A 21,521-nucleotide genomic window follows, 5' to 3' on the forward strand; every position below is an offset into this window, starting at 1 on the left:
AGCGGGCGAAGCCGCGAGCGGTAAGCTAGTATATTAATAAATGAATGAAATCATCGTGTTCTAACTGATGTAGGTATTGTATAATAAATAAATTCAATATATCTATCAGGTATTCATTTATTGTTATTTTTAAATCCTCTTTGAGAATGTTTAAGGAAAAATTATACAAATAAGACATTATAAACAAATCAATCAGGTAATAGGTCATTAATTTTTAATTTTTCCTATATTATTTCATAACTTCATATTCGATGTTGTAGTAAGTAATGAAAGAAAATATAAACTTTATGTTAACCATTGTCATAAACAACTACAGTGGGTTTTCAATGAGGAGTTTTTAAATAAAAATGCTTTGATTAAATTAAATAAATTTTATTTTCAGCACATGACATTCAATCACATTTCTACACAAGTAAGTTTACCAGAGTACAAATGGAAACTAATTATAATATTAAATATTCCAATGTCTTAGATCCGAGATATAATGAAATTGCCGGTGAGTAAAAATATAAAATACACAATCAAATAAATTCATCGTACAAAATGGTACTACCAATTTTAAATACTAATCCTATATTTACAATAATACTTATAAATATTACTTCTGTATAATAAATTTATAGCAAGCGCCTTCTAATTTGCATTTTAGCAGACAAAAGCGTTAATCTAATTTGATATAAACTTACATCGTAATGTTGAATTTGATATTCTACGAAAACGAATGGATAAAAGTGAAATTTTGTCAATTCAGTCGCAGAGACATGTGCTTCATCTCAAATCGATGAAGTCAGACGTCTGCGCAACAGAATTTTCCATTATTTTCCCTAAAGATCCAATTTCACGATAGATAATATTGTCATCGTTCTAAAAAAGTCTAAAATACTTACCCTAATATAAAACACTAACATTATATTTACAATTATTCATTATAAAAAAGGCAGTGTCAACCACAAAGCTGGCAAGATTAAGACCGTCTAAATTTTAATATGGCTCTTGTATAAAATTATCGGAAAACATAAAATTGATTGGTAAAAATTGAATTCAGATTTTTTCTTGTAAAAATATTGGCATCTATAATTAAAGGATTTTGAATAGACGTAAATATGAAAATACAAGTATTGCAAACAATCATTGCACCAAGTATTAATTCTACAATACCAAATACTTAAATAATTATATTTTAGGTAGTTTTCGAAGTATTTCTCATCCTAGATGATTGAAAACATACAATATCACAGTTTCCAATACAATACGCATTTACTATCATCAATAATAATTAGTGTATTTACTAAAAATATCGAATCACATCTTCAACGAAATTGTTTACTGTCGTTTTGTTTGTGACCATCAAAACCTACATGGCACTCTTCTAGTTGGTGACAACACAATTTCTACTAAATGTCTAGTGAAATGATCCTTGCCTCATTGGCTACAAAATCGTTTTTACAAATCTCACAGGATCACTATCAAAGATGGATACGAGATCTTCTACTAGTTAACATTTATTTCTCTTCTATTTCGTTGTCGATGCGCGAGGATCTGATGCCGGTCTTCCCTGTCCAGGGGTAGATTTCCGGACACGGTTGGCATGTCCTCATGTATCTCACTCCGGATTTGTGCCAGAGATTGCATACTTTTGGATTGTTACATTTCTTGGGACGATCCTGAAATTGAAAATAATAGGAATTAATAAATTGAGGAGAATAAAATCTAATTCCGTCAAAGCATATTGGTCCCAAAATACTTATGAAAGAACTGACTTGAATTTGAATAGGTACAAATAATTATTTATAAACAGCGTTTATTTAGACTTCTTTCACTTCACCATTAAATGTAAAAGGAATTAAATATAAATAAGCTAACCTGGTAATTGCACTGGAAGGGCTGGAAGTTATTCAGCCTTGATATTGGTGTCGGGTCACGGACCCACTGGATGGCTTGCCAGTTTGTGACAATCCAAACGTCCTTCATTTTATTGATGAAATCTAGGAACATGATGAAACCTTCCTTGTGATGAGGTTGTGTGAACCAAGCGGCGTGGTAGAACAAACCAAATGGTGCTCTGAAAAAAATAAAAAAATATGGTTAGTGATATTTGTGTTGTGATATGACAACCACCATAGGTATTCAATTAGACCTCGACGTTGTCTCAAACTTTAGCAATAAGTTGTTGTTAAACAGTACATTACAATTTCGATATTAATTTAGAATTTTGCGTTACAAAATAATAGCCATTGTTTTGTTCTATAATAACTTCTTTGTTCGTTTAGCTTACCTGTTAGTTTGGTAATGTCTGTCAAAGTTCTTCAATATCATTTTATAGACTCCTTCAGCGTCCGGAGGATTGGCGCAGGCGTCACCCATTGAGCATCTGCCACCGTTAAGATCTTGCCACATTACCATAGGCACTTCCCAAACACCTGAAGTTTATAAATTGTGTTTTAATTAGTTGAAGTTAAAAATATATTCTGTTGATATGTCGCCTGTTTTCTCTAAGTATTCATAGGCTTAGAGATAACTTAAATGTTGGTAAAATAAAAAGCTTAGAACAGAGAGGTCCTGTGATTTACACTTGTGCGAAAATAAAAACGATTTAGATGAGATAGTAGAATATAACTAACCTGGATAAGACTTAGTTGGGCAAGGTGGAATCATGCAGTCGTGGAACAATTTATAATCAAGAGTGTATGGCCAGCTGGGTGGTCTGTTTTCATACACTGGTAGCGATGAATCATACGTGAAGTTGGAGTCATACAACATTTTGAACATCTTATTACCACCAACAGAGAGGAAAGGTGCTCTCATGCCTCTTACATCCTCCAATTTCACTCCACCGTATGCGGCCAAGATTTCCCTTTGTCCACCTACTTCTCTGTTCCATTTCTTTTGAGAAAATTGCTCACCAAAACTATGACTGTAAATTAGAGCGGTTAAATTAAAATATGTTTGTATAATACTGTAGCAGCAGAGTATTGAATAAACCATATTATTATTGTGATTAAGTAAGATTTTTCTACAAATACATTACCGAAACACCAAGAAATAGTATAAAATTCTATTATAAGTATATAGAATACCATAATTCCCTTGATAGAGTCTAAACTACACTAAATATATTAATTGAAAATTAAAACTAGTGATCTAAAGAATTAATTAAAATAAATAGAAGTGATAGTGTGAAGAAGACTATCAATTTAAAATCAAACCAGTGTGCGTGCAGTGTGTATGTTGTGTGTAATAGCTGTTAAGACTTACGATATAGTATGCGACGCCATCTCGTGTCCAGCAGAATATAGGTTCTGTACTTGGCTGTAATCGGTCCATTCGTGTGATACATAGAATGTCGCGGAGATTGGACAGCCATTAGGGTTAACACGGCCCTTATCGAACAGGTCCGCGTACAAAACCTTATTGAGGTCGTTTACCGAGTCGTCGAACGTGAGCAGAACAATTTGCGGAATGCTCTCGATGGGCATTTCTCCTGTTTGTTGTAGGAATCGGACGGCAATTGTGCATGTGAATTTTGGATTTGTGTCATTTGTGCCAGGAAAAGGAAAAGAAGAAGGTTAAGAAAGGTATAAGGCGAGTCAGGTTATAAAGTGGTAAAATATAGGTGGGATTAGAAGAAAGGAAGAAAGAAAAAAATATTAATTAGTATATAATATTACCCAATGTAGATATACTAACACTAGATGGCCAAGAATAAAGACGGGTTAATTTTAAACAAGAGAGTTCGATTATTTTCCCCGTTCGTTTTCCTCATTAGTTCACCAAAAAGAGTTCATCCCAGCGAAGAGATATTCTTCAAAACTTTAAACTTACGATATAGTGTGGGAGGCGAATTCGTGACCATCTGCATATAAATTCTGTATTTGACTATAATCTGTCCATTCGTGAGATACGTAAAAAGTAGCGGTAATGGGACAACCGTTAGGATTAACTCGTCCTCTCTCAAAAAGCTCTTCATAATACATTTTATTTAAATCGTTCACGGCATCGTCGAAAGTTATAAGTACAATTTGTGGTGCTTCGTCGGCGGGTAAATTTCCTGAGATATTCAGCAAACTGATTAAATGTAAAAGTGGCAGCAAATAAATTATTATTACATTTTTGTCGAAGCGTATTGCATCCTAAATTATGCTTTCGGTTTCTACCAGGCGAAGCGACGGTATAATGCCTTCCCGATCTGGTGTTAAAAATTTCATACATAATTAGTCGAGTGATGTTTAGACTTACCGGGTACATCTTTTCCACCACAGAAGCAATCTGGTAGAAGGCATACGTCCTTTCTACATTTGGCTGCAGTTTTATCAGGTGTAGGTTGAGGGTAGACTGGTGCTGGTCTTCTAGGGGGGTTAGTGTAAATATCGGGACCTTCTGCAGTTTTAGAAACAATAGCAGTCGATGGTTTCAATGTAGGACGACTCCGTCTAAAAATAGAATAGTGTTATTATTACTTCCATTTCTGAATAGAACATATTACATCAAAGAAGGAAAAAAAGAAATGCTAATTTGAACAATAGATATTTACAGATAACAATATAATTAAAATGGTTATAAGCAATTAATTGATGACTTCAAATTTACAAATATGAAAAGCGTGATAAATAATTTGTTTATTTCTAACGTTGGTGGAGTTCCTCTGTTAGGTGTTTGTTGAGGTGTTTGTTCAGATCCACCCGAAGTAGAGTAATGTGCGGAACCACGTCCGCGGGTACTGCTTGGTCTGTAAACAATTACGATTAATAAAATACATATTTCATAAATATGTTAACATTAGTATGCGTGAATAAGTTTTAAGCTACTTTTTGAACTTATTGTTATTATCGTCAATAGTTAATTTAAGCATTTCTTTCACAACATTAAAATATTAATATTTTTATAGTTAAATCAAACAATTAACATAAAATAACTTACGTTGTACAATTCATGCAGATTGGTATGAAATAATTATGATATAACGCAATGATTGGTGTGCTGATGATGAGTTGCGATGAAGTACATAAATTGTGCATTAGCTACATTGAGGAACTTTCTTTTCTAATAAAACGGTTTCATAGAACTACAATGTAGTGTTTTGTCGGTGCAAATGAGTAGGAAATGGAAAGTACGCGTCAGGAGTTAACAATGCTAAAATTCAACTCAACCGACTGGAAGTCCCCCAATGAAAGAAGAGAAAATGCTAAGCGATAGTTTTCAGCTACAGGTGCTATTTAGAGATTTTTGGAAAGGTTTATTTTCATGCTAGTTACATCGGGCTGCAGAAAGTTACGTCACTTTGCAGGACTTTAGAAAGAAGCCTCCACCGTCCACATGTAAGTATGATAAGATCATCAGGCTGTAAGAATACTGGCCGGGAAGCAGTATACCTCTGATATTTGATTTCGTTGCATTTTGGATTCGCTTGCAGACGGTTGTCTGTTGAGCAATTCGACGATTGATAACTCCTGCGCCCACCTCCGAGGTTTTTCGCAGCTAACTTTATGGCGGGATTGACTCGCGAAACCCGTGTTGGGAAAGGTAAAGTCGACTTGGTCGACGTCAAGTCGTACTCAGTTTTAATAGTCGTTGTCGATTTAGTCGTACTAGTAGTCGAAGCAATGTCACTTACAACAATAGGTTGAAGGTCGTCAGGTGTCGTACTAGAAATATCAGTTGGCTTATTTAGTTCGGATGTAGGTTCATATTCATTCGAAGGCGAGCTATTTGGGTATACAGTAGTAGGTTCTTTAGTAATTATTTTTGAATATTTATGTGTCTTTTCTGTATGTGGCTTATTAGTCACAAGCTTACTAAATTTAGATTCGTAAGTTGTAGGTTTTTGTATATTTACAATATCATTTACTGTTGAACTCTCTAATATAGTCGGTGGCGTTTGTTGGTCTTGTGGTAATTGAACTAATGTTGTTGCAGGATTTAACGTTGATGTTGTTATAAATGGATCTTCTGCTTCTTTTACTACTTCTGCAACAGTCGTATAAGTAGGAGCAATTTCTGCTAAAGTTACCGGTTCTGTAATTATTTGAACATATTTGATATTATTTCGAACTGGTTTTTCGTCTGAATATTTAACTTTCTTTTTTTGGAATCCTATATTAACAGTTTCTTCATTGCGGGGAGAAGATGAAAAAGGTGAAGATGTTTCTATACTCGGTGTGCTTTGTAAACTATTGAAAAATGTTTTAATTATATTTTTAACTCTTCCGTTGAACATTTCCGTTGTTTGATCTAAAACATCGTCGTCTGCGACTCGGTATGTATAGTAAGACGACTTACGGGGTGAGTGTTTTTCTGTTACATATCTGTCTAAATATTGCCTTGGTGCTATTGTTGTTGTTGTGGTACTGGTAGAAGAACTTGTTGATATGTAATCTATATCTTGTTCTGTGTCTTTGTTTCGTAAATTATTTAATGTTTCATACGGTGATATTATAGGCTCGTCCCATTGTCTATTATTAGCGGTATATAGTTGATCATTAATTTTCTCCGTACTTGATTCTAAAGGACTAAAAATATAATCATTTTTAATATCTTCTAATTCGGATTCAACTGGTTCATCGGTCTTAATATTATTTTCGGTAGATTGATCAATATTTACAAATTTATTAAGTTGTAGAGCTGGGCGCTTTAATATAGTTTTCAAATAGTACTTGGTAGAATCTGTGGGTGGGGGTGTAGTATTTATTCGAATTGTTGGTTTTGAGGTAGATGTTACTTTGATAAATGGCTTTTTATATTTAGTTACTTCCTCAACATCTAGACTAGCATCATTTCGTCGTGTTGTAGGGCTTTGATCGTTTTTGAATACATCATCCTCCTTTTTCAAAGTATCGCTATTTTTGTTTAAATCATAATAATAATATCTTTGAATGTCGTGTTTTTTAGTATCGCTATTTCTACTATTTTGAGGTCTTCTATCAGAAACAAAAGGCTGGGTATGCATTGTTACAGTATATGGATTATTTGTATCATTAATATTTCGACGAATAGAAAAACCAGTTGTTAATGATATCATTTTTTTATTTGTCTTCTTAGAATCCGAGTGTACGAGTTCAAAGTTGTTATTATTGCTTGCAGGTGCTCTTGATGATGTCCTTCGAGTCGGTAAATTAGTAGTAGTAGAAAATGCGTCATTACTTAACCTGTTTGAGTTACCAGTCTTTTCAAAGGGTTTTGCAAGGGATGACAAGTTTATGACAGGGGATAATGTTGGAGGGACGGTTGATTGGGATTCATTGAAAGATTTATAACTTTCACTGGGATCGGATTCGCGAAACGAATTTTCATCAGTAGACGATCTGTTGAATAGGAAAACAAACCTTTCTAATTTCTGTTCTATATTAGTTCAACTCTAACAGAAAACGACGGGGACGGTTAAATTTAATACGTGAACTAATCAAATATTAAATTTCAACTTTACTATATACTATTTTTGTTAAGTTATTAAACACACAAAAGATACCACATAAGCAAATATAAAACACATTGCGCACTAGATATCATACACAGCAGAGAAAAACAATACAGGCGTTATGTTTGTTACCTTTAAACCATTTGGTTAGTTTTAAATGTTAATAAGTATATAAAGTGTCAATCAGGTACAAAGATTGATTAATTTGAAGGAGTAAATGTATGTGGTAGTATCTGTTCTATTTTAACTACAATTTGTTAGCTGATGAATGTAACAATGATGATGACATTTTCAATGATGAAGCCGATGAATATAATTCTGTAACTTGGAACATCTTTTGTACCTGGGGCTGTAACGAGACACTGTTATAGCTTCTGTGAAAGGTGCAGTGGTTGGACGTTTTGTGGTAGTAGTCGTGGTAGTAGTAGTGGTCGTGGTAGTGGTAGTGCTAGTCGTTGTGGGAGTTGTGCTTAAGGAACTAGCTTCATAAATAGTCGTTCTCACGCTGCTTGGAATATGATCATAGCCCAATTCGTTACCATCGCCCCTAGATTATTGATATTTGTATTAATAGGGAATTGTAAATATTGTTTCTTTTTTATTTGGTATTCGTATGATAAATAAAAGCATTTGTTAAGTTGTTTAAAACATTACCTTGTCTGTTGTCTAATTGAAGGTTGATACTGGTTTTGGTTGGATATCTGTGGAACAATTACTTGGTAAATATAAGCTTTAAATAGACAGAAATCAGGTTACTTTATAAATAAAAGACTGGTATGGAATATTATTCTTTATGGTCATTTCATAAAAAAGTTACAACTTCCTTGATTAAAATTCGTATTGAATACCTTTTAATACGCAGGAGACGGTATGGAATATCTCATAATATAATATTATTCTTTATTACTTTCACAAATAAAAAGTTACAGCTTCCTTGCTTAACATGTTTTGTACGAATACCTTTCAATATGAAACTTGTAATAAAAGGATATTGAATTCCATACAGAAATCAAATCCTTACCTGTCCTTGTATTAAAGCATCATCGTAGTCGTCAGGGAGCACAGGTCTCGGCGTGTATGTCTCAACAGGTCGGCGAGCCGGCGCGGGCGGCGGCGTGCCGCGGTACGTTTGCTGCACTGCCGGGCGGAGCGAGGCTGGGTTATATAACTGCTCATAATCTGCCAACACCGTACCGTCCTCCCGTTATTGCGTAAGTGCCCAAACCATTGCTTTTAAAAATGTGTTATGGATGTGGAAGGGAAGTGACGTGGTGCGTAGGTGGGATAGGTAAAATTAGGTAGCTAGGATGTTTTTGTATGTACATTTTTCCATTTTACAATGTGTAAAGTGATAGATACTTGAGATAAGTAGCCTATTAATATCCAGTATAGTATAGTATAGTATAAAACAGTTATTGTGAATTGTGACAATATGTCCTTAGATTTAAGATAGGTAGTCGAAGATACCCATTAATATCATGTTATATTTACATGTCTAATATTTACATATATCTCGATTTACTACAATTATAAGGTTATTGTTTTAAGATATGAAACATATCTTATTAGTATTTTAAAACCCATTATCATTATTAAATACCACGTACCTACCTATATTTACGTGACTCGTGCTAAATGCAGAGTAGATATTATGGCAATCTATACATTTTTACTTTTCTTTATAAATTAAATTAAATGTGTGCCCTCGAAATAAACTCATTTCTTACCTGTGTCTTTGTACAATTCACCATCTTCATCGTACACAGCATAATATGGATCGTATTGGTCAGGTATGTAAGCTTGAGAACCATTGTATAGCATTTTTGGTCGTGGGCTAGCGGAATATGAGGATGGTGTAACACTTTCCGTTGGCTCCAGGCTGTAAACGATTTTCAAGTCGTACACTTTGTTCGAACTTATTAGGGTGCACTCACACACATCAGTCACCGTCAAGTCACCGATGACTGATCGGTGACGGTTTGTGTACGTATCCACAAACACCAGTCACCGTCATGTTGTCCGTCAGTCACGTCGCCGGTTTGACTGAATCATTGAACACATACATCAGGTTAGTGAGTGATTAGACGTGTGTCACGCTAGAGAACATGTAGCAATTGACGGTAGCACGACGCTGACTGAACTGAGACGTGACGGCACCGGGTGAGTGGGGATAAAAGTATGATACATGTATGGAAAGATTATTTGACGTGCCTGACCGGGGACGTCACTGATAGATTTCGTGCCGGCGACTGTCGTGTGGGAACAGAGTCATACTAGAACTATTGATACATATTTTTTTTTAATCCTGTCCGGTGACGTGCCGTGACGGTGACTGATGTGTGTGAGTGCACCCTTAAAGTTGCCAAAGTATGTACAAAGCTTATAGATAAATAACGTCATGTTAATATAGTCTAGTCACCATGTCATTGGTCATAGTTACAAGGAAGAAGTATTACACGTGGTGAGTGTTATTATAATAAGAAATATATTAAGTTAGTGTCAGTGCGGCTCAAACCTTTTTAAATGTACTCTTAAATAATTTATACACTGCTCATACAGTCGTCAATTTTTACCTGTTTGTTTTGTCATCGTGACCAGTCTTTGTATATCGTGTTTCTTGTCGTAAGCTGTCAGATGGAGTTGTTGATTTCATTTCTGCTACAATGTTGTGGTGACGTATTTTACCTCTGATTTGTCTCGTGTCGTCAGTTTGACTTGATGCATCTTTAACAGTGGTTGGCTTAGCTAATCTATGCCTTACTGTATAAGGCCTCAATGTTGTTTGATTTAAGTATTTCGGTGGTCTTAATGTATAAGGATTTTCGTTATTAATTGGTTTTCGAATATGAACAGTACGATTACGTGAAACGTGATGTATCATTGCAATATCGTTAAGTTCGGGACGCACACCATTAGGTGTCACATAATCCATCATAACAGGAACAGGTATTTTACCATTAATATTTTTTAATGATTGTTTAAAAGGTGTCTTAGTTATATCAGATACGTCATTATAGTTTTTAGTCACACTGTCGTGCTGATATGAATTATAATTTATCGGTCTACGTGGTGGAGGTCGAGAGAGTACTGTAGTCTGTGCATTTACTTTGTTTTCATTTAAATCGTCATATTCTTCGTAATTTTGAGCCATTGGTGGTCGTTGCGGCTTAACTTCAGAACTTGGCATATATTTAGGTTTAACAACGGGTTCATAATAATACTGATCGTCTTCGTCGTCATAGTAGTAATCAATCATTTCTGGTGATGGCTTTGGAATAGGTTTACGTTTAGGCGGCGCAACGGTTGTGGTAGTCGTGGTTGTTGAAGTTGTAGTAATAACTGGATTTCTTACTGTTTCTGGTGCCCTCGTTATTACTTGCGGAGAAGGACGAAAACTTTGTTTAAACAAACTTTCTAAATTTGGTATATCGGAAACATAATTGGGTCTAAGAGTAGATTTTAAAAATTGTGAATACTCCGTAGACGGGTTATTCCAATACTGCTGAAGAGCAGCTAATTGTTGACTAGCTAATGTTGTAGAAGGTTTAGGAGTTGACTGCTTATACGTAAAAACAAACGGATGATGAGGCTTTATCGTTGACGATACAAAGGGATTTTCACTAGAAACGAAAGGCGAAGGATGATTTAAGAAATTTGTATTCCTTGTACTAGAGATGAGTGCGTTATTTGTTACGGTAAAGAATGGTTTTTGGGTAACCTCTTGTAAATATTGTGCTTGAATCTTCGGTGAAGTACTTCGTGATTCATTGATATTTTGAAATGGCGTATCAAAGTTGTGAGTCAAAGGCAATTGACGATCATCTTTAAAATTCGGTGGCTTTATTTTCACATGTTGATTATTTTGCGAATTGGAGGTTAGTTGAAATTGTTGAGGTGTCGAAGAGTGAACAACGCCTAAATGCGTTGAAGGTGTAAATGGCTTTGGAGTGCTGATTACTTTATATGTAGGAGATGCCGGAAATGTTAACCTTTGGCCTTGCGAAGGAGTAGAAGAAAATCCATCAGTGTACAAAATTTTAGGTTTGTTTGTTGTTATTCCCACGACAGAATAGTGGCTCTCTCTCAGTTTCGTAAGAAAGTCGTCAAAATTAAAATCAGGACTGGCGAATGGATTGTCAATATTAGCATACTTATGTTTAGGGTGTTTATACTCATGGGGTATTTGAGAAGATATTGGTCTAAAATTTGTTATTTTATCATTTGAAACTTCTTCTGATTCATCTTCATCTTCGTCTGATTCTTCATCTTCATCATCGTACTCTTCATCAGCCTTAGGAGGCCTGATATTAACAGTATTTTGGTCATTTGCATTATTAAATTTATTTTGTTGACCATTAGCGATTTGATAATTCGAATGATATTTACCAGGGGCGATCGTTGAAGAAGCGTGTACAGGTTTTCCAGTAACTAATGTACTGGATAACTGAGAAGAGTCAGAATAAGAAGGGTATTTTGGTGTTACTGTTTGATATAAGTACTGTCCGTTCGGATTAAAATTATGATGCTTATTTTGATTATTCTGGTTATTATTGTAGAAACCACCCGATAAAGACGAAAATGGATTATCATTGTTATGAAGTGATGAAATTGGTGGACTTTTTGTAATAATTTGAGTGTTTATATTTGTTGGAGATTGTTTTTGCTTTGGTATATCCGGTAAACTAGGTTTAAACGGTCGTTGGGATTGAAAATTATCGGTCTGATATGAAAGGTATGAATTGCCTGTTGGAAAATAATTACTCGGCGCAGATGGAGTACGCTGAACGTTACTTAAGTCGTCATTATTGTAAACTTGTTGGTATCGAGAACTTTGAATATTTGGATTATAATTGGGGTTATACTGCTGCAAATCAACATATTTTATCTGTTTCGTATTCGGCCAACTTTTGATAGGATTTTTATAACCATTTTTTGAGTAATATCTAACTTGTCTCTTCCCTCTCTCATTTTCTTCAAGTTGCTCGTCATTGTAATCCAGTATAGATTCGGTATAAACTTCAATATATTCCATCGTTTGATCGTTATCATTTCTATCAACAATATAAGAATTGTTTTTAGAGCTAGAATCTGAAGCACTATCAACAATATCACGCTTTCGCCTAGAATGAATCTTTTCTCTTATTTCATCAGTTTCAATTTCGTTAGTCATGAAGTCAACAAGTCTGTCAGAAGTTTCAGTCACGTTTTCGTGAGTAGGTCCACTGAAATTATCATAATTATTTTATTTAGTCATTAAATGTTTAGTTTTTATATGAATCTTGGTAAATATGCAATTAAAACTTGTCAATTAGTGATTTATATACCTGTAAGTTTGAGGTGCAGGGGTGGCGGTTTGCGCTCTTCTTTCGTCAACCTGAGTGCCAAATGAAAATGATCCGATTTTACTGTTCTGATTTATTGAAGCGGGAATAATGTTTGCGTTCAGTGTTCGTCCAGAGGAAATAGGTTGCGCTGCGTAGCCGTCTCTATCCTTTTGAACCTGTCCTATAGTAGAGGGTTGTCCTCTATATACTCTCTGTTGTCTGTCGGTCTCGATTTCTTCGACTGGTGGAAGTTGATCTTCTACCTCGGCATATAATTGTTGTTGCTGTAAATTTATGTTTAATTTGTAAGTTAAAGTTTCAAATTTTATCTGTTATGAATTAATAGTTGAAAGTTATGAAAATCCTAAAATGATGACCATAAAGCAGGACAAGGTAATTTATAATATTACTACAACAATTAGGTGGCAGAGTATATCGTCATTTGATTAGAAAGTGATAGTATTTCTCACTAATCACTATGAATTAGTAATCTCACTTTTTCGTATTCTTCTCGGCGGCTGTACTTAGGCTGGCCTCGTGAAGTGACAATAGGGTTGGGCTGAACTCGCGGCGGCGGCGGGGGATTGCGGCGGGGCGGGGGAGGCGGGGGTGGCTCTCTCTCGTTCAGTCGCTCCAAGTCTTCGGCTACCACCGAGCCAGTGGCGTCGCAACCGACGTTGCGCGGCCAATCACATGTTTGGAGTTCGTGGCTGGAAGTGATTGGAGCACAGATTAAAAAAAATCCAATAAATAGGATGCTCCTGTAATATCTACGAGGGGAAAACAAATTGGAAGACAAATTATTTTTAACCTCGAAAACATGTTATGATACAAAGAGAATACTGCTGTTTAATGGCGTGTTATTTAAGTTAGCTGGTACACATTAACTTTATTGCGCTCACCTGTACATCAGACCACCAGTGCAAGATTCAAGCAGCGCGCCACCAAACACGCACACATAGTACAGGGTACAGTCGGTAGGGTGAGGGTAGTAGCCGAACTCCTCGGGGCAATCGAAGTCTACCTCCCTTTTGATGCTTGCCGCGACCGGAACGCTCCTGATCGGGCCAGAGCGCTGCCGGGAACGGTCGTGTGCCCCAAAACATTCTGGAAGTTAATAAAATTGTTTCAGAACACTGGCAAATTGTGTATATTTTGGACACGTACAGTAGAAAGGTATAAGGAAGGAAAAAGTTACAAGTATCAACATTAATTTATTACTGAAGCTCGCACTACTTATACAATATACATATCGACTTATATCAAGGAGGAAAAGCGGACTAAAATATTAAAGTTATCCTATATTAAGATAAATTGCTTACAATTTAGCTACTAAATAGAAAATTGAGTAATTTTTCAACATTTACACTTCATGATAATCCGACAAAATGTTGTAAGCGTGTAATTAAAAGTCTTCCCTAATCTAATTAGATCTTGATAATGCTCCACTATTGCATTTTCCGGCCTTGCAGCTATTGCGTTATTTAGCTCTCTATTTTAAATAAATAATCCTAAGATACAGAGATTTACAAATCCTAATATCTCTTTGGACATGACTATTTGTTCGGTCAAATCTAAATGGAGATCACAAGATCGTCACAAATCTATACTAATATTATTAAGCTGAAGACTTTGTTTGGTTGAACGACGAACGTGCTCATCTCAGGAATTAGGGGACCGGTGTAATAAAGCCTTTCCGCCCATTTATCGAGGACACATATAGGTTAAATAACATCACGCTAAGATAAATAGGCGCTGAGCTATGAGACTAAAACCGCACTTTTTCAATCTAATTACAATGCAAGTGAAGACACATTTTACAGCATAAGGGAAAGCGACATTCGCAATTAGAGTTTATCTCACATCAAATGAGGGATGTACATTAGTTATCACGTTTGGGAAGTGTCACGTTGTCGCAATCACAACGGTGGGATTTGGAACGACGTCACATCTCACGTATTATACATTCACGCGGGAAATTACGTGTAAACGTCCTTTATACAGCTTTAGTTTGTCGCTTGTATGAGAAAAGAATGTGTAATAAAATGACTTTGAAATATTGTAAGCAAATCTCTACATCAATTCAAAATCATTAATTTAGTTGTTGCGGGAACAACTAAGATATTACTGCCATCAAAATGTATTTTGACTTTATTCAGATCTGTACAGATTCTGACACACTAATTCAGTTATTAAAATAAAAAAAGTGAGGTTTAAATAATTTCTTATACATTTTTTTTATTTACGTTTCATTTATTTAATCGTATGTATTATGCACTTCCTTGAACGTTTACGTTTTATTTTCTGGTTGGTGTTTTATATTTTTGATTGTGTTTCTTAATAAAATGTAAATGTATATTATATCTGTAAATTAGCACATGATATTATGAATAATTAATGCTTCTTACGCAGGAAATTACTTAAGGCATTTAAGGTAATGTGACATTTTATAAAAGTTTAAGATGACGGTTGCAAAAACTTGATTAAATACCACATTCAATACATACTTGCATAATGCATTATATATTTTATAACCAAGCTCAAATTTGCAGATACATTGTCGTATAGAAAGAAACAAGAATAACAACAAAACAGGTAACGATCGTCACAAATTTTTGATTTATTTATTTAATTATTTATTTATTAACACTTTATTGTGCTGGCATACAAATAAATTCTTAAAATTAAAACTTAAAACTAGTCCAGCACAGAAGGCGGCCTTATCACTTAAGAGTGATCTCTTCCAGGCAAATTTAATATTTTAACAAAACAAAACATTGATGACAATAATATGGACTGAAAATCAGCACTGCAACCGAAGTGGAGTTGTTGTGCTTAGTCTTGCTCTACCTTTTTTGGTGGAATCGCTCTCACACGAATGTCTAAATATTAAACAATTATTGGTGTGTCTTGTATTATTTAATAGTGTTTGTAAGTGAAAGTATTAGTTACATACATGTCGCACATTTTCTAAATGCCTAGAAGTTTTTATCAGTAAAGCCATAGCGAAGTACGAGGATACCTCGTATTAAGACAGAGTAACAAAAAAGAGGTTACTAAACATAAACACACCTATTTGCATACTAACAAGCGCGCTGTAACACCAATTATCGAACAAAGAAATCGATAGAGCTGTTGCAACGTCAATATCGAAATCAATCAACTAATTCGATGAACGTGACTTAGGGCGTAAGTATTCAAAGTTCTCTTCATAACTATAACATGCCCATAATGATTGTATGGAAAATGGAGGGTTATTTGGCTACATTATGACGCAATATCCTCAGGCATTTTTGAGGCCTTCATTGAAAATAATGGGTAGGTTTTGTAAGAAAATAAAAATGCATAGAGTCTTAATCTTTAATAATGAATATGCTTCATAAATGAAAAAACGAAACATGAGTTTGTTTGTTGTGACATTTTACAAAGTTTATCAATGAAATTGCATGCATAATGATTCTAATATGTTATTATAATTTCTACGATTTGTTCAAGGATTTTTTATTTTTTAATATCAAATATATGTTGCTAAATTAGCATATAACCACTCATAAGAGCATTGACTTTATTTACTTTGCGTAAATCTGTTTAAGTCGTATTCTATTTGAAGTAAAAAAGGTTTAACTATTTTGTTGTGGGCAGCAAAAAGTGATTTGGCCGGTATTGCTCGTAATTTGCATTCCTTTAGACCTCGAATGCTTTACTCTTTACTTTTACATAAATACGCCAACAATTATCGAGAAGTCCTAAACATTGGAATTGATAGGTTGTTACTTTTTCATTGGAATTAAAACAAACCTTATTGGAACCTTTTATGGATGAAAAGGCATTCGAAATTGTAAACAATATAAATTCCGGTCGAATGCTCATTAGTTTAATCAATTTATTACTGGTGCAGCTGTACTGTAGATACTCTTTAAGTTTCAATGTATTCTATTATATAATTATTTAGACCTTATGTGTATTATGAATGAATTAACTTTAGAAAATGGTTTTTACACCTCAAGAACACCAACCAAGTGTAGGTAACGACTAGATTAGTTTCAGCTGAGGTCTTTACTTATTTGACAACCGTATAAAAAAGTATGTATTTTTCCTTTTCACAATTGGGTGTTCATATCCACTAAACAAATTTCTTCATAATATTAATAGCAATACTGTTTTGAATTAAAAATTACTAAATACGTAGTATATTATTATTAGTCTGTGCTAAAAGACTTGTATGAAAATATATCCAATACATTATTTGCGTCCATTCTAATAGTAAATAACAGTAATTTATAGGTCGTTAAAAGCGTAGTAGTGTAGGCGAGGTAGCCTTTAGGATACACAGTGCGGAGTAGGCGATGACAGCCACTATTACATTATGATTTATATTTTATACAGGCTAACGTGCAACACGCATTGCTATATAACGCCTTATTTATTAACAAATACATTTTTCATAAGCAAATATATTTTAAAGGTGACGGCCCCCTTCGTACAGTGGTTATAGCGTGAGTTAGACCGTTGACTTCGGGTTGATTTCGTTGGGGACTAACTTCTTGCAGAACTTAGAAGGCTCTTGAGCCAATTATCAGTGAAACAGATGAATGTATCTTCTCCACCCTTGAATAAGGGAAACCTGAATTCTGATCTAATTATTCTCAAGGAAGGATGCAAATTAATTAAAAATCGTATTAAAATTAGTATTAATTTTCAATAGTTTCTACGAAACGTTACACATTTGCTCGAATAATATTCCGTGCGAATAATACCATTCTTTGGTTCATTATATATTATATTAATACACAAGCATTAAATTTAAGTGCACCTTTTGCATGATATTGTCAAATATTGCTCAAGATCATTATAACAACAATCAAAACGTGCAGACTAGGCGTGTCTCGCTGACCTTTAGCTGAAACCTATCTAACACCCGTATCATTGAATGCAATGCCTATTTGCAGTTTACAATACCTATAATGATACGTCAAAAATAGCCTTGATTTCTGCTCCAATAAATTATTAATAACATTCGCGGGTGCATTTCTGAATCGAACGTTCGTGAATGTTCTAGAACAAAGTATTCACTTGAACTAAATATAGATTTGATAATAAATTGGAGGAGGGTTGATCTTCTCGTGTTCATAGAATATTTTTTGGTGACTTTCTAGTTGGAAGGAAAAAACTATTGTTCTATTTCATACCACGACTTTTTCCGAATTATGTGTTGTCAAAAGTCATGATTACTTTGATACAATTAAGTAAATGTATGAGCTTTCATATATTGTCGTGGCGTTAAACGTAGCATTAAATTTTGCCACACATCGTTCTAACATTTTGTTAAATTACGCTCTAAATTGTACAAAATTGCTCCAATCTTTCGTCTAATAGGTACACACTAGATCCATAATTACCCTCTTAGCACATAACATTTTAGTATCATACGTGTCAAGAATATGGCAGTGATTGAAAATGATCTTTCCCACCTTAAGATCAACTGACGTAATGTAAGACTTGATGACATTTATGTTCCCTATTTGCAATGATAATTATTACAACATAGCGAAGGGCATTTGCTGAAGCTTTTATATCAAATGTTAAAAACAGAGTACGTATTCTATGTTATTTTTATAGAAAAAGTGAATTCGTTTGAAAGGTGAGATGAGATATGATAACAAATAGGTATCTACATGCCAGTGGTCAAATTAGAATGTTTATTTTTATAAGACCATTTGTTTCTATCATTCAGTTGGTAACATATGATTTGCTTTTGTTGATTATAATAAAACTACATTCTAGTGATCTTATTCGTAAATCTGCTCGTTTGCAAGGAAAATGACCAGATTTTTACTAACTAAGATACGGTAGAGCTAGTAGAAATATGTGAAACTTGCATTAACAAGTAGGATTTCAATGTGATTTGCTTAATATAAAATAGGTAATTGAACCAATGAAGTGTATCGACTTGTATGAAGTTGTTTGCATTAATTTGCGACTAATTAGTAGGTATAGGTAATAGGTATATTTCCAAATATCCGTTCCCCTTTCCGTTTTCCTTAATAAATAGCGGAAAATATAATTGGCAATTTCGTAGAAAATGAGAAATACCGATGTTATTATTATATAAACATCTATTATGTCTACAATAAACATTTGCGAAATTGAGCTGTTCCGTGTCTGGTGCATAAAGATAAGGATTTAGAAGTTAGTTAATTGATAATGTTTTCAAATACTGCAAGGAAAAGGTCTATATAAATGCTATAAAAAATAATGCAGTGACATTCAAAAGTCTTGTAAAAGCTAGGCAATTTTAAAAGCATTCTCTTGCCTAATGACGTATGCATTGCAGTTTGAACCTATTTAAAAATAATTTTAGTTATTTAATAAATAAAAATGTACTGTATAGTGCATGAAAGTGTTTAATATATTGAAGGTATATTATGATCCTTTTTAGGGTTCCGTAGCCAAAATGGCAAAAACGGAACCCTTATAGTTTCGTCATGTCCGTCTGTCCGTCTGTCCGTCTGTCCGTCTGTCACAGCCGATTTACTCGGAAACTATAAGTACTACAGTGATGAAATTTGATGGGAATATGTGTTGTATGAACCGCTACAAAAATATGACACTAAATAGTAAAAAAAAGAATTGGGGGTGGGGCCCCCCATACATGTAACTGAGGGATGAAATTTTTTTTTTCGATGTACATACCCGTGTGGGGTATCAATGGAAAGGTCTTTTAAAATGATATAAAGTTTTCTAAAAAACATTTTTCTTAAAGTGAACGGTTTTTGAGATATCAGCTCTCAAAGTCGTAAAAAGTATGTCCCCCCCCCTCTATTTTTATAACTACGGGGTATAAAATTCTAAAAAAAATAGAGGTGATGCATGCTAATTAACTCTTTCAACGATTTTTGGTTTGATCAAAGTATCTCTTATAGTTTTTGAGATAGGTTGATTTAACTGTAATTTATTATATTTGCTGCTACGGAACCCTTTGTGCGCGAGCCCGACTCGCACTTGGCCGGTTTTTATTTATTATTAAATTCTTTGTTACCTTGACAATTGAACCAACATGCTCATATCTGAACCATTCAATAACAGCAATGTTTAACATATTAAAATTAATATTAAGATTAACCTTGATAGAAAAACCACATAAATGCTCATTTACATCATAATTACTTTTAACAGGTAGTACTTTATTTTTTATTTCATTTTTAAATGCTAAGTACTTCCCGAGGTAAGATTATGTGGTAAATAGTATCCTGGGCAGTTAAATTTATTATATGAGTTCGTTATTATATAGATCACTTGAAACTCGAAATCCTTGACATTTTACTTCCATTATCTTATGTACTGCAATTACACTATCCATTGAAGTTTATGAACGAAGGGATTCCGGTAAAGTGGGTTTGTATTTTAATCTTGATTATTTTTATAATACATTTATATAAATTATTTTAATTGCTCTTAAGGTAAACGACAACAGAACAAATTCATGACGCAATAAACGCAATTATGCAATCGTACATAAAACGTCTGAAAGTTATAAGTGTGTACCAATAAAGGCGATAAAAGTTCCTTCACAATATTGAAAAGACTCTGATTAATTACTATTAGGTCATTTATTAAGCATAAAAGCTCCTACAACAGTGTGCATGAATAACCACTAATTATTATCAGCATCAAATTGTGCTACAGACAGAAAAGCAATCGACTTTACAAAATCAATGAGTAACACTATATACACCTCTATCATTGTTTATTATTATTATCATAGCATTCTATCATTGTTTATACTTTACAAAGCTTAATAATAACCCCAACTTGCAACACTAAATGCCACAATATTACGCCATTGACAAGTGGGCGCAGGCGCAGTGGCCAACCTGACTCCTGCCGGTGAAACCATTCGGAATCGTGACTAACGCAATGCCCAAACAATCGGTCCACTTCAGTGACAAATAAACAAAACGCTTATCAAATTATGCAATTGTTCCGGCTAGACTGACCTATATTTTAGAGACGGAAGTTAAGTTTCAACAGAAGGTATTTTTGCGTCAGGTTGATTTCTATTTTTAACATTTGCAATAATTGAAATGCACTTTTCCTCATCCCACTTATTTAGCCAACTGTGATTCCTATCGAATTAAACTATAGATCAATGCAACATATTTTATAAAATATTGTGCTCTATATTTAACTTCTCTGTAAGTCTGCACTGGAGCTAAAGCTCCTCCCTTGAGTCACCTATAAATCCATGCATCAGAAAGCGCTATTTTACAGCCATTGCCTAACCCTACCCTGGCTTAAACACTATTAGGTACTATTACGCTGTATTACATCAAATACGTAAGACACGGAGATAATTTGCACTTATCTGTTCTAATTAGAATACAACTAGTTGTTAGCTGTCACGAGCGACTTAATCGTGACTAGAAACGAATTTGCAGTGAAATGGATCGCTTTCAAATTATATAAATCGGTCCAGATTATACTCTTGCACTATACGTAATTGGTATATTCGATAAGTAATAGGTTTACTTCGGTTACCTACATTTCTTACTGCATTTGCAAATAGTAAGCACCTTAAGTCTTGTTTCGTTGACGTAAAACTAGATGTTTGTATTAGAAGTGCAAATCTCAACCCGTTTTCCTTCAAAACGATTGCAGTATTCACTGACTAATCACTAATACATGTTGTTATGGTATTAGATTAAAGGAAAATATTATTAAATTAAAGCTTCGAATCAATAATAATATAGATCTGAATAGCTCTATAATATATAATTTTAATGAGA

At 34.2% G+C, this 21,521-nt stretch overlaps 1 protein-coding gene across 4 annotated transcripts in view; it reads right to left on the minus strand.

The window, feature by feature from the left end:
• Positions 1 to 351: 351 nt before the first annotated feature.
• The window catches only part of Cda5 (Chitin deacetylase-like 5), a 79,020-nt gene continuing 57,850 nt past the window's right edge, over positions 352 to 21,521 (minus strand). The window contains exons 2-17 of one of the 4 annotated variants that reach the window (XM_090102558.1): positions 13,638 to 13,842; positions 13,232 to 13,445; positions 12,736 to 13,019; positions 9,985 to 12,633; positions 9,139 to 9,290; positions 8,433 to 8,590; positions 8,066 to 8,112; positions 7,755 to 7,958; positions 5,370 to 7,298; positions 4,628 to 4,726; positions 4,237 to 4,430; positions 3,256 to 3,481; positions 2,622 to 2,914; positions 2,276 to 2,420; positions 1,864 to 2,062; positions 352 to 1,664 (exon numbers count right to left, since the gene is read on the minus strand). In XM_090102558.1, the coding sequence (XP_089958684.1) occupies positions 1,503 to 1,664; positions 1,864 to 2,062; positions 2,276 to 2,420; positions 2,622 to 2,914; positions 3,256 to 3,481; positions 4,237 to 4,430; positions 4,628 to 4,726; positions 5,370 to 7,298; positions 7,755 to 7,958; positions 8,066 to 8,112; positions 8,433 to 8,590; positions 9,139 to 9,290; positions 9,985 to 12,633; positions 12,736 to 13,019; positions 13,232 to 13,445; positions 13,638 to 13,842 (7,160 nt within the window). In that variant the 3' untranslated portion in view covers positions 352 to 1,502. Of the gene's footprint in view, positions 1,665 to 1,863; positions 2,063 to 2,275; positions 2,421 to 2,621; positions 2,915 to 3,255; positions 3,482 to 3,822; positions 4,049 to 4,236; positions 4,431 to 4,627; positions 4,727 to 5,369; positions 7,299 to 7,754; positions 7,959 to 8,065; positions 8,113 to 8,432; positions 8,591 to 9,138; positions 9,291 to 9,984; positions 12,634 to 12,735; positions 13,020 to 13,231; positions 13,446 to 13,637; positions 13,843 to 21,521 lie in introns of all 4 variants that reach the window. The other 3 variants (XM_090102557.1, XM_090102555.1, XM_090102556.1) reach the window with 3 other exon arrangements.

The sequence above is a fragment of the Colias eurytheme genome, chromosome 6, assembly GCF_061535395.1.
Source record: "Colias eurytheme isolate Ceu_HAF_F1 chromosome 6, ilColEury1 Martin Lab GWU primary, whole genome shotgun sequence".
NCBI lineage: Eukaryota > Metazoa > Arthropoda > Insecta > Lepidoptera > Pieridae > Colias > Colias eurytheme.